General features: G+C 30.9%; 2 protein-coding genes across 7 annotated transcripts in view; one reads left to right on the forward strand and one right to left on the reverse strand.

The window, feature by feature from the left end:
• The first annotated feature begins 828 nt into the window (after nucleotides 1-828).
• LOC113523004 (stromal cell-derived factor 2) lies at nucleotides 829-4,437 on the forward strand. Of its 2 annotated transcripts, XM_026908867.3 has the most exons (5): nucleotides 829-987; nucleotides 1,187-1,382; nucleotides 2,544-2,768; nucleotides 3,026-3,203; nucleotides 3,296-4,437. In XM_026908867.3, exons 1-4 carry the CDS (start codon nucleotides 900-902, stop codon nucleotides 3,198-3,200), a joined length of 684 nt encoding a protein of 227 aa, XP_026764668.1. In that variant the 5' UTR covers nucleotides 829-899; the 3' UTR covers nucleotides 3,201-3,203; nucleotides 3,296-4,437. The 2 variants fall into 2 exon arrangements, with proteins under 2 accessions (XP_026764668.1, XP_026764667.1); XM_026908866.3 differs by having other exon boundaries at nucleotides 3,026-4,437.
• A 190-nt stretch (nucleotides 4,438-4,627) lies between these two features.
• The window catches only part of LOC113522457 (serine/threonine-protein kinase polo), a 31,749-nt gene continuing 19,211 nt past the window's right edge, over nucleotides 4,628-17,165 (reverse strand). For 2 of the 5 annotated variants that reach the window (XM_052897632.1, XM_052897630.1), the window contains exons 2-12: nucleotides 14,320-14,428; nucleotides 12,461-12,685; nucleotides 11,583-11,787; nucleotides 11,031-11,223; nucleotides 9,948-10,058; nucleotides 8,212-8,438; nucleotides 7,663-7,799; nucleotides 7,155-7,336; nucleotides 6,725-6,858; nucleotides 6,463-6,575; nucleotides 4,628-6,027 (exon numbers count right to left, since the gene is read on the reverse strand). In XM_052897632.1, coding sequence (XP_052753592.1) covers nucleotides 5,833-6,027; nucleotides 6,463-6,575; nucleotides 6,725-6,858; nucleotides 7,155-7,336; nucleotides 7,663-7,799; nucleotides 8,212-8,438; nucleotides 9,948-10,058; nucleotides 11,031-11,223; nucleotides 11,583-11,787; nucleotides 12,461-12,685; nucleotides 14,320-14,418 — 1,821 coding nt within the window. In that variant the 5' untranslated portion in view covers nucleotides 14,419-14,428 and the 3' untranslated portion in view covers nucleotides 4,628-5,832. Of the gene's footprint in view, nucleotides 6,028-6,462; nucleotides 6,576-6,724; nucleotides 6,859-7,154; nucleotides 7,337-7,662; nucleotides 7,800-8,211; nucleotides 8,439-9,947; nucleotides 10,059-11,030; nucleotides 11,224-11,582; nucleotides 11,788-12,460; nucleotides 12,686-14,319; nucleotides 14,573-17,165 lie in introns of those variants that run through there. The other 3 variants (XM_052897633.1, XM_052897631.1, XM_026908141.3) reach the window with 2 other exon arrangements.

Raw genomic sequence — 17,165 nt, forward strand, 5'->3', positions numbered from 1 at the left:
AATACAATTGTTCGTCGTGTATTGTTAAAAAGTTGAAATAAAGTATATAACGATGGATGGATGGTTGGATATTTGTTACTCTTTAATGCAAAAACTATTAAACAGATTTAAATTAATTTTGATACACGTGTAGGTTATATTCTAAATTTGCATATAGGATATTTTATGTTATATCGCGTGAATACGCGAGCGGATACGACTATGTATACCTACATAGCCTTTGTTAGAATTTATAGTCTCTTATTTCCCTCCAATTTTTGTCAATAAAAATATTATCTGACTGTTAAGCAATCAAAGCAATGAGCGAAGATCGACTTCAAAAAGAAAGAGGTTCTCAATTCATTTATTATTTTTGTTTATTACCTCAAAACTCCGTCAGTCATAAACTCTTTTTTTATAATTATAAGTAACTTTGCATGCTAAAACTAGTTGAATGTGTAGTGTACATAATAATTGTATTTCCATATTTATCAACCCCCTATTTATTGTTAATAAATATTTCTAGTACTATATTACACAAAAAAGTATATACTTACAGATATATATATATATATATATATATATATATATATATATATATATATATATATATATATATATATATATATATATATATATACAGGTAATTTTATTAAAATAGGTTCAGTAGTTTAGTTTCGAAACGAAAATAATTTGTTTTGCCATAATTCAATTATTTACAGGTATGTTACGGGGTGAATGACTGGAGAGTATGGTCGAATTAGATGATTTTAGGCTATATAGAATAAAAAAAACTAAGCGATTTTAGTTTCTTGGGGTTCTATTATGACAAATTCCGATCCATTTTACCTGACAACACTGAATCAAACTGTCATATGTCATAAAATATACGATAACTCTACGGTTAATAATAAGTCAGAATGGATTTTATTAGAATTTTTTGTGTTTTTCCTAGTTTATTGTTGATATTGCTTTTCTATTCATTATTTCTCATAGAAACATCTCAAGGTATTAAAATTTTTCTATATAATTTTATGTATTTGCTGAAGGAACAATTCCCATTTCGTTAGCGGCATTTGAGTTCGCATGGAATTACGTGGCCCTATGTTATGGGTGGATTAGCTTGATATAAAATTTGAATAAGTTATTTTTTGTAAATTTATGAATAAAAGTGTCCTTAAATTTATTCCTTTTTTATTGTAATTAGGTTCCAAAGCCGAATATGTGACATGTGGTACTATATTGAAGTTGATGAACACGGACTTACGACTTCGGCTGCACTCTCATGACGTTAAGTATGGCTCGGGATCGGGCCAACAGTCAGTCACTGCTGTAGATACGACTGACGACCATAATAGTCATTGGTTGGTGAAAGCAGCTTCAGGGGAGTCTTGTAAAAGAGGGTAAACTTCAATATATTCATCTATATATATATTTATTTTGACTGGCAGATCACAGGCCGGGGTTTAAGTTATGAAAGTTAGTTTTCTGATAGATTGGAACTCTGAAAATTAAAATTGTAACTATTATATTACAAATAAATTCATATTTGATGATTTTGAAAGATATCTGCAAAAGAATCAAAATAATCGACATAGCCCGAGGGATAAGCAAGCTGAAGTGGCAATGGGCTAGTCACATAGTCGGAAGAATCAACAATCGATGGGGAAGAAAGGTTCTTGAGTGGTGACCACGTATGGGTAAAAGCAGTGTAGGACGATCCTCCACTAGATGGAATGACGGCCTGAAATGCATTCCAGGGAATCAGTGGATGCATATGGCTCAGGGCCGTTCTTTATGGCAGTATATGAGGAAGGCTTATGTCTAACAGTGGACGGATAATGGCTGAATAGATATAATGATTTTTTAGTCCATATATCCTATAATAATTCTGTTACAGTTATAGGCAGTATTGCCGTTGGGGCCCCCCCCCCTGGACAGTACTATCTATAGTCATGACAAGCAGGGACAATAAGGGATTTATTGAATAGGGCAGTTCTGATTGCCTTTTTTTTGGCTGTAGAGATTTAAAAATTTGCTCGGGGTACTAGGCGGGCTAAGACCAGCCCTAAATATATATATGTCATACAATTTTTCAGATGCTAGAATTGAGGATTTATTACAGTATCCTCTGAAAACGGCTAGTCTAAAAAGATTATATATTGTTTATATTATTATTATTTGTTTATTGCCATTGTTGATGTTTCACTACTACTAATATAATAAAATTGTAATTGTACTATGTCTGCACAGGGAAAATATTTAATTAAAAATGATTTTAATAAGAGCAATAGAAGCTATTATAATATTAGTTTTTTTTTAATTTTGTCTGTCTTTATGTTTGTTCCAGCTTCACATCTTTATGGTATATAAATATTACTGCACCAAATTGAATGTGTTTTGTTACTTGTTGTTGAACTATTGTTTTCTTGAAGATTCAACCTAAAAATTGGTGTATGTTTTATTTTGATATACCATCTAGAAGTAGTCTATTTCATGGGTTTTCCTATTTTCGAAATCTGTGCATGATCCTGGCCATCCTACTTAGTAATAATATTTTCCAGGGCACCAATCAAATGCAACTCGGTGGTTCGCTTGCAACATATTAGTACTAAGAAGAATTTGCACTCCCACTATTTCTCATCTCCACTGTCTGGTAATCAGGAAGTGTCTTGTTATGGGGATGATGATGGTGAGGGCGATAGTGGCGACAACTGGACTGTTGTTTGCAATAATGATTTTTGGAGGCGGGATACTCCAGTCAAGTTGAAACATGTTGATACAGCATCGTAAGTACAAAGATTTTATCTTAAAAAATTGATTTGAATTTGGACAAAATTGATAAACCTCTTAAAAAACAAGCTCTATTTAAATTCTCGGGTGGATATCAGACAATACTAAGATGGGCATGGAGCACTGCTCCCTCCCCCCACCCCAAATAGGCCTATGATTAACCTCCTATAACTGGTATTTGAGCAAGGTTTTAGTAGATTCCTTTGCCTTTTTTAAACTTTATGTGATTATGTGACTCATATTTTGTTTACAGATTCCTAGCTGGCTCAGGTCGTACATTTGGGCGTCCAATTAGTGGACAAGGTGAAATTGTGGGAGTCACTTCACAATATGGAGCTTACACAGACTGGCAAGCAAAAGAGGGTTTATTTGTTCATCCTAGTGACCCTCTGCCACATCAACAGCATGCAATACACACAGAGTTATAATATGTAATATAGATTAGTTAAAATTGTAATTTTTTAATTTTTGTAATTTGTGATACCATTAAGCTTTGTGTAAATAACGGATATTTTGTTCACAGACAGTGTTTCCTTTTCTGCATGTGGGTGTTGCAGCATCTAATTTTAGTCGTTTTATTATGATGAAATATAATGTATGTGGAGGATTATGGAGGTTTTATTAGACTAGGTATCATATATATAAAAAAAAATTATTCTTTGGACAAAATGTCACTTATTTGCGCAAGCTATTAAGCAATAGGATTACGTCTGTGCTGAGCTGGTGAATGACTATACAAATGTATATATACCTGGTTAAACTTTGCTCAACACTTCCCAGTGATTATTTATAAATAGACACTGTTTATAAGTGTTTTTGTGTTTAAAATGATAAATATTAAGTATGGCATACATACATTGCAAAGACAACTAATTTTACACATCTGTAAATGGGATAAACACACACTTTATTATATAAATTGGTTTATATATAGTTGATTTTTGAAAATTATGCTAAATTGATATCTATGACATCGTAGTCAGACTATGAAATAAATTTAATCTTATCTCAGCCAAAGAATTTGTGGAGCATTTTTTTTTAGTACGAATGTACTAGAATATATATATATATATATTTCACACTGGGTAGTATTATAATCTATAGAAGTAGAAAAGTAACTGGCGTATCACACCTATTTAAATTGTGTGATTCATGGTATATAGTTTGCACATGAACAATTAGTGTGTGAAAAATTAAAAGTGATCATAAAAGTGATCATGACCTTGTTTTCATTATTGTCACAATTGTAAATTTAAGGTAAATGTGTATAAATGCAAATACATTATGTACGACAAAACAAGACAAGCGCATAATATAATTGATTAGTATGGTACTCTCTATTTGTTACTGCTAAAGATCGACGGCAATCATTGGATTGAAAAAGTAACAAAATTTTATAACAAAGGAAAATTTAAATATATATACAATTGTTTTATTCTTATTATCAAAAGGACTGCCGCGTGTTGATGCGGCTTGTAGTTATTGTGGTAACGTTTATTTATTCCGGACTGGGGGCTTGGTTATCTGTGAAAATTTACAAATAACTATGGAATGTGTGACCGAAATAAAAACTTAGTATCATCATCATCATATTTTTTGAGACTAATTAAAAGAACCTTTTAAAAATCTTCTTTGCATTTAGATTCACTGGATTAGACCTTTGAGTATTTTTCTCAAAGACAGGATATGTATTAACAGTTTCTTATAATCGTGCGTACACTGCTTGTACATATAAATGCGTCCATTTATTTCTGATCTCACTGTAATGTTTCAGTCAGATCAATTGTATGCCTAGTTATTTATGAATATTTGTTAAAAAATATTGAAAATAGATAATTATAAATAAAAAATGCAGTTTTACTTCCTTACAACTTTATTGTCAATATTCATTGTTACATGAGGTAACTAACCTCTTGAGAAACATCAAGTTACAAATGAGTGCTTCAACACGATCGAATTTAATAATACTGCTGATTAAAAGAGAATGCCAAATTCTTCTCAATAGTAACTTGTGAATGACGTTTCTTTCTGAGCAAGAAAGTGTAAGTACTTATATAGCTTATCTGAAATGATGCATTGATATGAAATATAAATAATTTCGTTCCGATGTTACTGAAGCACGGAAACATGTTATAAAAAATATAGTTATAAAACTAAATAAACAACTCCAAACTTATGAACTCGCACCCTAGCCCCTCAGTCATGGTGCTTATTATTAACTATGTTCGTAAGATCATTACTAAAATTTAATTTATCCTACTTCAATCGTGAAGGCACAAAATACCCAGTTGTATTTTATTATTAAATATCGAGTAGAGCTATGAGAATTTTATTATTAAATATTGAATTTTGTACTTCTATAATACCTGTTGCATGCTATTCATTTTGTATTAATGGTTATTTAAAACATTTAATCTCAAAATATGCAAGTCCTAAAACTTCTATATCTCAGAATACCATAATTTTCTGCAAAGCAAGGATAGTATAAACGTGGTATATTTCTTAAAGGGTAAAGGTAAAAATAAGGGTTTATTGTTATAGTGGATAATTTTAAAATATACATATTTTTTATAATATTAAACATTTCTGTCTTATTTTATCTAAGTGGTTTAAACAAATTTTCAATTAAAGTTAAAAATTGATACATTACGATATATGGCATTATGGATATTTCTGAGATAAAGATTTTTTTGAGCCTTTATTATTTTGAAACCTGTTCGCAAAATGTTAAAAATTTGAATTGTATTTAACAATTGAGAACACTACAAATTATGAAAGTTTGTAAAAATACATTTTTATAAAATAAATAACTGCACTGGTGGATTACAAAGAAATATAGATTAAAATATAGATTAGAGTAAGAAATATAGATTAAAATAAATCAATGGGAATTGATTTTTGAGACGATAAAACTTTAACAAATTCATAAAAGTTGTAGTTAAACTTTTTGTAGCCTATTAATAGGGTAATAACCTATCGAACGCTAGTTCACTGGTTAACGTCGAAGGGTTTTATTACCCTTTGCTGGAAAATCTCATTTAATTAAATTATATAATAGAGCTAGCACAGTTTATTTGCTAGTACGCTGTTTAATTTCTCTAATGCATATGTGAGGTTAGTGTACAACTTCTTGTCGCAGCCGTGCTCCTCGATCGTGCTGAAGCGGAATGTACGGAAATTTTTCTCCATGTCAATGTAAGTCACAGCTTGCATCAGTGGGCACAGGATTATTTTTGTATGATCTTGGAAGTTTATCTATCAAAACACAAAATATTAGGTCAATATTTAAACATTTTTTGGTAATTACCTAATTAACCGTAAAAGCTACTAATTCAATATGAGTTGCTAGTTTTTAACACAGCCCTGTGTTTACTGAGATAAAAAGTAGACTATATATCTATCACATAATAGTAGGAATATACCAAACTTCATAGCGATATCTATTTTTCTATAAGATTTTTTCGAAAGGATGTTTTCTAATAACAAATACCATACAGCACTTTTTAAATTAAAAATAGCGTGTGCTATAAGTGTAGATAAGTGATAAATATATTTTTCCGGATTACAGAACTTTCTTTACTCTTATCTACTCTATCTACACCCCCGTATATATCTTTTCTTGCCGCGCGAATGCCACGTGCTTTAAATATTATATAATAAATAGTGTTGCAGCTAGGTTTGTAGACATACCTGTAACGTCCCATTTGTTAAGTACATAATGACGGCCAGGGTGGTTCTGAACCATTGGTGTAGATGTGGTAACCGTGACAGGCCATCACTCTCTCTCACTGGCACCGATGCCCCTGGTACATACATAATAAAAAGTTGATAACATTTTTATTGATTTTCGAATAGATAATTTAAAGCAAAAATAAAAATTAGGTCAACACAATTCAACAGCTAAAATATGGTTTATGGGGTTCTATATCTAGGGATTGTAAGGAAACCATACCAGCTTTCATGAGGTGTTCAGTCATGTATCTTCTGAAGTATGTGAGCAGTTTCATCTTTTTGTCAAGTTCCTGTGGGTACTCGCGCATCGTCATGTATTGTTCTTGGCCCTGTCGATTAATGTAGTGCACGTTTCTAGAAAGAAAGAACAGTGTTATACACAAACAATTTTATTCATATTTATGATTCAAGTAGGTTTATACATCTTTATAAAAAAATATAAAGGAGCTTTCTTTTATATATTTTTTATTACGTTTCTGTAGTAGATTCTGAAGATTGTTATGTGTCTAGAAGAGATTTGACAACAATTTTTTTATGAAATAGACGTCTCGAATATCTCTGAAACTAGTACTGCCTAAGAATTACATAATGACTACATAGCTTAATTCAGTCTTATATTAAATTTACTATTACCATAAAACAGAACTTACAGTCCATTAGCTAGCATGATAAGCTTGGTGGTATCGTTGAACATGACACCGACGCTCTCGTCGCACAGCTGGTAGCCGAAGCCGTATTTGTCGCTGTAGTCGACCCACTTGCCAACCCACACTAGTGGTTGAGCGGCCGGGTCGCTCAATTCGTCGGTCAGGCATTCTGGACGGCATTTTAGCTGGGCGAATATCATAAATAATTAATACTTACTCAGTAACGAAAACTACATTCTACATTGGCTGTAATTTGTAGCATTGCCTGCATAGATTTAGGATAAGACTATATATCAGAGTTAATATATGTACAAACTTTTACTTTTATAATATTAGTAAGTGATCCATGTATTGACTGATTATAATCACATATTGTGATAGACGAGATAAACAAAATACAACATATTAGTACTAAACTTGACACCAAAGAGTAATAGATTAGTAGAAGAAATATGAGAGCAAGAAACTGCATATACTTTTAGTAATAAAATCTTACGACATCATGACATACCTTGCTAACAAGCAGAGCAGCAAGCTGGTCGCGGAGTGCAATGAGGTTCTGCCTGTGTGAGCTCGGTTCCACGGCCCGTGGCTCCACATTCAACAAGTCGCGTTTCACTGGCGAGTCCACGCCCATTGCTGTTTGCTCTAAGGTCATATAGAAAAAGGTAACAATTATAGCAAGTGTCTTTTAAGTTGTTGCTAAAGGACCAGTTCATGATCACCTGCTCTAGTCACTATGACTGATTTATTTGTTATTTTAATTTTATGATAAAGATTTTATGCCATTTGGTAGGTTATATTCAATTTATAAAATGCTTCTATAGGGTTTTCTTTATTTTTTAACAACAATATTGATAGAGCTAAATGTAATTGCTTACAATGGACCCGATCTGGGATGTTTATACAGGCTGATTAAATAAAATAAAAAATTTTGGAGGCTTAAATTTTTTGTCATTTTTCTGTTTCGTTAGTTCAGTTTCAAAGAGAGAATGCTCTCTTAATGCTATAGATTTCGATAACGCCCTGTATGATAAATATAATAAACATTATCACTTACCATTAGAATGAACCTCATTAAGAGGTCGGCGGTTCAGCGACATGCTCTCTAGCTGATCTGTACGCGGAGCGGTGGTGAGGCAGGAGAGAGGTAGCGCTGCTGGCAGGATTCCGGACGAGAAGAACTCGTGCTGCAGTAATTTGTCGACGGACGGCCGCCGCGCCGGGTTCGACTGGAGTTGCAGTACTATCATTGACGCGGCGGGCTTTCGGAGCGATGATGGGATCCTTACAAACATTTATTTTAATTACAGCTTACAGCGGCACGACTTAAGATTGCATATTGACTAATATATTTAGCACATTCTTACATTATGATACTTAAGATGACTAGTATAGAATACTAGTCATTTAGAGATGGGGTAAGAATCTGTTTTAAGGTTGAGTCGCTGCAGAATATTTTGAAAATTTTAATAATAATTTAATGTATTACATCACTTTGTTACAGATATCCTATGTATGTTGTTGGGGGAGGCGTTGTAATTAAGCATTGGGCTTTTTTAATGGATGAAAAATGATGACCCCGTTTACGCTATCAGTATATACTGGCGGGGCATCAGTGAGTGACGACAGGTGAGGAAGAAGCAAGTCAGTTGGTCGATAGTGACGAAGAGGGAACCGTGTGGAGATTTCTATTGCTAGCAATATAACTTATGTGCTAGAAATAGGACAGGTAGACTTTATTACTAAAAAATCTCTATCCCTTCAACCATCAAGGTTGTTGAAATAGGATGACTCAACCTGCTTTCATCCTAATGCCAACGTCGTATGATCCCGGCATAAAATGGGCCACCTTCCTGTAGGTTCCTTTCATGTAGGTGTCGTAGGAGGCGACTAAGAGATCTTAATGGTAGTGAGACATTGACGAACGATGGTGAGTGAGTAATAGACGAAGAATATGTAAAGATGTAGTAGTGTTCATTGGTATTTGGAGTGAACTATCGTATCGTAATATAAGAAGGTACTTAGAACAGAAACCGTAGTATGTTTCTATACTACTCGTAGTGCAAGATATAGCACACCATGCACAGATATTTAGTATAAGTCATACAACAATATCATAAAGCAATTTATATCTTAGGAATCATTCCATAAAATAATATTGTTATTATTCACAAAATTTGCTGTTGCTTTTCTATATTTGGAGTTCATTTATACAAAAGCAAATGTTATATAATATTTGTTTTTGTAATTGTTTACAGAATAAACAAGACTCTCGAGAGTTTCGAGACATGAGGTATTTACTAAATATTATGTATCAACAAATGATACTGCGATATATATATGTATCAAAATGGAAGATTTTTATTTGCTATATTCAATAAAGTTACTATTTTAGATAAATTTTGTAAAATTATGAAACTCCATTTAAATTTCATTTTTAACGACAATTATAGATATTTATCAGTAATAAGTACAGTTTTCGCGTATTTGAGTAATTTTAAGGTTTTAAATTTTTAGTAGATATTTATATAATTTGAATAGTGTGGTTAATTACATTTACATAATATTGTGCCACATAAAGCGTAATGTTTTAGTTTATTGTATCCAATTGTTAAGTCACTAATGGTATTGACAATCCCATGTAGTTACACAAGCAACAATCAATACCTTACACATTCGACACTCGTCTGTTAAGAGCGCTTATACACAAAATGATGCACGTAGACAGATGCACATAAGCTCTGTACTAAATCCCGCCATCACCTTAATATTCAATGTATAATTCGTAACAACCTGTAGTGGTGTTTGATTGTATTATAGTTGACTACCGCCCGAGCGTAACGGCTACCCATTGATTTCCATGAGCCCGCGCAAAGTAACAGCATCGCTAGGTATACGCCCTCGCTATTTATAAACAATATAAGCGAGATCTGAATATTATAATTATATATAATTGTTGAGTATTAAATTCTGAAATATGGTATACAATTTTGTTATAGAAATGTTTCTTGTAAGAAAACTTTATGCAACTTACATTAAGGGTGAGGTAATAAACGTTACACTGTATTCCGAGCACGTCGACGAAATTTTGTCGACGTTTAAAATTGAAACTTAATTTCAATGCCATTAAATGAATTATGTTATATTTAATTTGGAATATAGTGTAAGTTATAGTTGATTCGTAAGTAGTTAGTCTCTTAATTATGTTAGTATAACTTTTATACTTGACAATATTTAGAAATCGCGCATATCATGTTGCATTGTATTTATAAACGTATAGGTATATATCAGTATTTTGTTATTTGTTGACTTAAATAAAGACTGTTTTCAGATAGTCCATGTATCCTTCAGTGGTGGCATGAAGGCATGTGTAATGTATGCCACACAAGGCTGTTCATACACGCACGTAGTCAAGACACAAGGACAAATATTTAAATGGGATATTTAACGAATTTTCGTGCTATAACAAAAAGAATTTCATTTATTTATAAATTGTGTTTTATATAGTATTTGTTAACAATTAATACAAAAAGTGTTATAAGTACGTCCAGCTGTTGCCACCAACTTTGTACACATGAATTTTAAAAGTTGATAAATCATATGTACACTTGAGACTATTTAAACTTTCACCAACAAATCTCGGAAAAAGCATATAAAATAATATTGTTTCTGTTTCTATTGTTTTTGCCCTATCTATAATTTTTTCCTTTTTACTTTCTATGCACAGACAGGATCAGACAATATCTGTGATATTAGTAAAATGTATGTATTCATACTAATTTGTACTGTACTGCTAGTTTACTTGTAGTTGTATTTTTTTGTGTACTGAAGAAGCAAATAAAAATTATCTAAATTATCAAAAAATACATTTGATACCTGTATTCACACTGTTTGATGCGTTTGTATGTGTCTTTCAGTGTAGACGTTTCAAATGGCGGTTTTCCGACCAATAAAGTGTACATGATGCAGCCAAGACTCCAGATGTCCACTTCGAAGGAATGCCCCTTCTTCGTCAATATCTCGGGCGCAATATAGTTAGGTGTCCCACATAGAGTCTGTTTTCTTTCTCCTGAAAACATTTATTTGTATAGAAAAGTATTTCTGTTATTATACTCGAAAGCGTTGAAACCTGTGACCTAGTGGCAAGAGACTTCAATTTGTTGAATAAAGTGGACATTTAAAAATGACATCAAAAATTTTACAATGTATTAATTTAAAATTACTAATGACTTTTAGTCTAGTATAGTTATATATATATATATATATATATATATATATATATATATATATATATATATATATATATATATATATATATATATATATAATATATATATATACAAAAAATATTGAAGTTTCTTATTTTGTTACTCACTAAAAATAAAAAAATAAAATACATATAGTTGATGGATGAAATAGATACATTACCTTCATATTCAATTCTAGCTGCAAGGCCAAAGTCTCCAATCTTAACATGTAGATCATCATCAAGAAACAAGTTGCCGAGCTTTAGGTCCCTATGGATGATCCTTTTGCTGTGCAAGTATTGGACACCAAGCAGAATTTGGTGCATGTAGAACCGTGTTTCTGGTTCAGTTATAGCTTTCCGACGCTTGTGAAGCTCCATCATTGACTATAGGAGAAAAAAACAGTAACTACAATCCAAAACATTTTTTTTATTGTTACTGGTGAACAAACTTGATTTCATCATTATGAATATTAGTAAAAGTGGTATAAAAATTGCTAAGCATTACTAAAATATATTTCATCTTCTAATATATTGTCATAATTGGCCAGATATGATGCATTCTATTGGTAAATTTTAGGGAATATGACATCACCATAATAATATGTTCCAGACTAAAATAATGTAAGGATGGTTAAATGGTTAATTGATTAAAGATGTGTTCCATATATTACATTTTTTTTATTCAAATTTTTGTTGTGGCTTTAGTACACCTGAGTGACTATGCCATATTATAATAATGTTATAATTTTAATGTTGTTAAAAATATACTGATACAGTTAAAAACACTGTTTCCTTATTTATTCCTAAAGACAAACAAAGAACAGCTCAAAAGTTACAGTTGATTAATTTGGCCTTTTATTAAAGAATTTTTTTTCTAGTTATAATATTGTCTTTAGATTTAAAAATTCATTTTTTTTTATTTTGTTTTTAATTTTCTTATGTTTAAATTAACGTGACTTGATAATCAACAATTATTCTGCATATGTACTCTGTTCGCATAAAACAATAGTGCAGGCAAAGTAAATATTCCATTTTTAATTATTACAAAAATACTTACTCTCCTTTTGCACAGCTCAAGTATGATGTAAATATTGAGGGAGTCTTCGAAGAAACTGTGGAAGCCAACTACATGTTTGTGTTGTAGTGAGCGATGAATAGAGATCTCCTGAGCCATCTTTTCCTTTTGACTGGATTTCACCATAAGTTTTTTGGATACAATTTTGCCAGCATATATCTGGTTGGTAGCTATGTCTTGTATTTCGTAGCATTTTGCAAAGCCACCCTAGAAATTGGTTATTGTAACTTATTAAGGGATATACTTTGAAATAATTTTAATACATGATAAAAGGTTTAATTACTTTTATAAAACTAGTTTCAAGAGATTAGAATAGTGTTACTATGGTAATCTGTAGTATTTTTGAGATCACACTTTCATGAGTTTCAAGTTTTAATTTCATGATACACTTCTACAACATAATTAGTAAAAAATAATTAAATCAATGGTAAGTATGTATGAATTTTTTATGCAATTTAGAATGGCAATCAAGCTTGTAGTTTAAAAGACTAGAATCTGTTAATGAAGTTAATGTATCACTACATTATATTATGAAATTGATTTGGCAATAAATTTTTAGTAGGAATTTTAATTAGCAATATCATTATCAATTACCAATAATTTAATTCATAGTAATATTATAGTCTAAAAATAATGTTCCAAACATTAAAAGGTAACAAATACTAATATATTTCAATAGTAATCATAAATAAGGAATATAGTATGTTTTCCCTAAAGACTACAGTAAAGGTTTCTTCAAAAATGGTTTATGAAGGTTTCTTCAATACACATGTGACATGGCTGGTGTTGCAGGCGTTCATAGGCTACAGTGATTATTTACCATCAGACGGGCTGTATGTTTGTTTGCCACCTTTGTAGTATAAAGTGATATAAACCAAAGAGAGACTTTGTACAAAAGTCGATTGCTTGGGTACCTCTGTCCCATTCGTGTTTTAATCGTGAAGCAGTTGTGTTTGTATGACTGTGTTTTGGTTTGAAGGGTGGGATATGGTGTGAATTTACTGGGTACAGAGGAATAACATGTGTGAAACAGTATACTCTGTTATGTTCATGGTATGGCTCATGTCTATAAGCGATGGTTACCACTTTCCATCAGGTGGGCCGACAGCTTGTTTGCCATTCTACGTTGTATAAAAAAAAATGGTAAGTAGGAGAGCATCCATATGAGCATTTGAGTGCTGTTTTAGTAGTAAAGGTATTTTTTTTACCTTTATGAATATTTTACATTACTGATTAAAGAATAACATATATAACTAAAGAGTTAACTACATTTTTATTGTATGAATAGATAAATAATAGATAAATATTCATATACTTAAGTTATAATTAAAATTGATATTATGTAGTAAAAGTCTAAATACTGTAATGATAATATGTGATTATTAATTTGTTACCAGTATCATTGTCATTATGATAATAGAAACATTAACCAATAATTGTAAATATAGTAATTAAGATATTAAATAACAATATTGAGTTTAGAGGATATAATTTAGATTCTTGTTATAATATTCATATTTTCTAATAGTACCTCTGTTAAGAAATATGAATATTTAAAATACAACTGTCGACATATTATAAATATATAACTTTTTCTTTATTACAGTTCGTAAATCGTTTATTAATCCAGTTATTAAAAAAAAATAGAGTTACTTTCAATATTACCTTCTATTAATAAGGCCTGCATTTTTTATTGACACATGCTAAATACGTTACAAGTTTACCAACAAGTTAGAACTATTATAAATTTTAAACATTGAAAGATTTTCCTTTTATTGTGTAGTGTACAAGAAAATAAAAGAAAAAGCAGTAATTAAAAAGATAAACAGACTTTTACTCACCTTACCAAAAAATCTTAACCTTTGATATGTGCAGCTGGTTTGTGGATCGTGTATAATTTCAGGGATTTCTTTCTTTTCGTCTTCTTTGATCGACGTCATTTTACACTAGCTTTAAATATAAACTAAGTCAAATAAAATGTTAATAATTAACAAAAACAGCTTTGATGATTGTTGACAATTTCACAAAAGAGATTTCAAACGGCTTTACGTTTGAAGATTTGAACTTTTGATGTTTGATGACCATTGATTCCTGCTGTTGGTTGCATTCAATTTAAACGGTTGTAAATTTCAGCCAATCATCGACGGAAATTTTTATTATGGGTTGCAAACAGAAATAAATGATTTTGTGATTGTCAACTTTTATATAAAGACAGTAATTTATATAAGAACCGGTTATTATCATAATTAAAATATTTAAACTATTTTTTTAAGTTATTTATTTCGTATTTTACGACATATGTGTATTATATTAGATATGAATTCAAACTCGAATTAATATATTTAGAAGTAACAGTCAATAATTTTTGTATATGGCAAGTTATTGGAGAAATGAAATGAAGATTCCAGTATTGTAAGATACAAAAAGAGATAGGTAATAAATAATTTAGATTTACATTGATTCGCAGTACCATCTTTATCTATGTGATTTATATATTTATAAAGAGTAAATAAATAAACATTTCTCATAATTCCTTCATTAAGTGATAGACTGATATTTTGTAGGACTGCAAAGAATCGATGGTAGTATCCTTAATTCTTATTCTGTTCTGTTATGAATATTATAGATGTAGTATAACGTACGTTTATAATCTAAGGATTGCAACTGGACACTTAATTAGAGAATTTATTAATTTATTATATTGTAATTTAGATTGTAAAATATTATGCATGTTAGAGAGAGATAGACAGAAAATTTTCATACTCACTAGAGGCTGTGTTATTATATGGGACTACTCTAGGTACTGACGTATTTATCTAAATACTAGCTGTTGCCCGCGACTTCGTCCGCGTTTCGGTCGTTTTTCGTAAAATAAGTAGCCTATGTCCTTCCTCACGGTTCAATGGTTTTGATGTAACAGACACATTTCCTTTTACTGCTCTGCTCTTATTAATCGTAGCGTGATGAAAAGTATACTATAACCTGCCCAGGAGTATGAAGAATAATTGTACCAAGTTTCGTTAAAATCCGTCGAGTAGTTTTTGTTTCTATAACGAACATACAGACAGACAGACAAAAATTTTACTGATTGCGTTTTTGGCATCAGTATCGATCACTAATCACCCCCTGTTAGGTATTTTGAAAATATATTTCATGTACAGAATTGACCTCTCTACGGATTTACTATAAGTATAGAAGATGTAGGTAGTATGATTAAGAATAAATAATAAAAGTAATAATTAGTAGAATAATTAGGTAACTAGATTCTTCGTTTGTATCTTATATGATATAATATAGAATATAATAATTTAACTTGGTATTTTCCTCTAAAACGCAACCTATTTGACAGCTTTGGCTGTCATTATCTAGATAGGTCAATAATGACTTACATAATTATAGTCGTAGAAAGAGAACTGATACTGCCTAAATCCTAGATTATAGTAATGTGTCTATGGGAAGCATTTAGACTTGCGCGGTAAAATACATCAAATTTAAATTTAACGTAATAACGCATATACTTAGATTACACAAAAGTCGTAAGTTTTTTTTAAATAGATGATAATGGAATGGTAACCCCACCCGCGCTATCGGTATACACCGGCGGGGCACCAGTGAAGAATGATAGGTGAGGATGAAGTAGGTCAGTTAGCCCATCGTGACGAATTCAACAAGAATTGTTCCTTTTCCCCCTAAACGAGTTGTAAGAGTTATAAAACTTAAAAAATAAATACATCTTAGAAAAAAAAAATAGGTACTGAAGGTTATAAGGTAGCAACTATTTGCTCTTGTCCTAAGGTAGAGTGCGATGCGAGATGTGGACTTGAATGCTAGTTTGTGATTAATTATATAGTTCGTAGATAAGTTAATTTTGTTGAGTATTCAAATTGTATTTATATATAAGCACTTATTTAAAATGTCGATAAATGCTTACTGCAAATTCTTCTCTTCGCTTCCTTATTGATTAATGAATTTAAAGGAAATAAAAAAAATGAAATTATCAAGAAAACTAGCTTTTATCTGTAACTTCGTTTGCATGATCATATCTTTACTGACCTAGATAAAAAGGAACCTATATCCTTCTCCATACCATATAGTACGTGTATATAAAATTTTATAGCGATTGATTAAGTCATTAGGGCGTTATAAAATAACAAACAAACTCACTTTTTTATGTATTTATAATATTATACGTAGTAGGGATAAAATGCTGTATATAGACGTTTATATAAGTACATTAGAGCAATAGTTATCTGCTACGAAATATTACTTGGTTTCAACAGTCATTGCAATCAATCTAAACATAAACTTCAATCTAATGAAGTTGGTATTGATATAGGCCGTAGATTTTATAATATGTATGTATTATATTATAAGCCCCTTACATATATGTTTAATATACCTTATATATGAATGTAAAGTGTTTATTTATAAAAAAAATGTATTTTTATATATGTCGATTAGTTGTTAGGGAAATTAGGTACATAACTAATGACCGAAACTCAATCTATAAAAAATGTTATAGCACTAGTCAGAATAAGTAAACGAATTTGTCAACTCGGAACATCTCGTTAGCTAATGTTATAAAAACATCATTGACATTTTATTAATATCTCGTAATGTCAATAACATAATCAAGGCGCGATAGGAGTTATCTCATGTGTGTTCGAGGAGTGCTTCCTGTGATGTC

Source organism: Galleria mellonella, unplaced genomic scaffold (assembly GCF_026898425.1).
Source record: "Galleria mellonella isolate WM207_F2 unplaced genomic scaffold, CSIRO_AGI_GalMel_v1 utg38, whole genome shotgun sequence".
NCBI classification, from domain to species: domain Eukaryota; kingdom Metazoa; phylum Arthropoda; class Insecta; order Lepidoptera; family Pyralidae; genus Galleria; species Galleria mellonella.

Excerpts from the sequence above, each read along its gene's own strand:
- LOC113523004 (XM_026908866.3), top strand. The coding sequence starts at position 900 with ATGGATTTTATTAGAATTTTTTGTGTTTTTCCTAGTTTATTGTTGATA. Across the intron at positions 988-1,186 it reads TCTCATAGAAACATCTCAAG|GTTCCAAAGCCGAATATGTG; the intron begins GTATTAAAATTT and ends TATTGTAATTAG. Across the intron at positions 2,769-3,025 it reads AAACATGTTGATACAGCATC|ATTCCTAGCTGGCTCAGGTC; the intron begins GTAAGTACAAAG and ends TTTTGTTTACAG.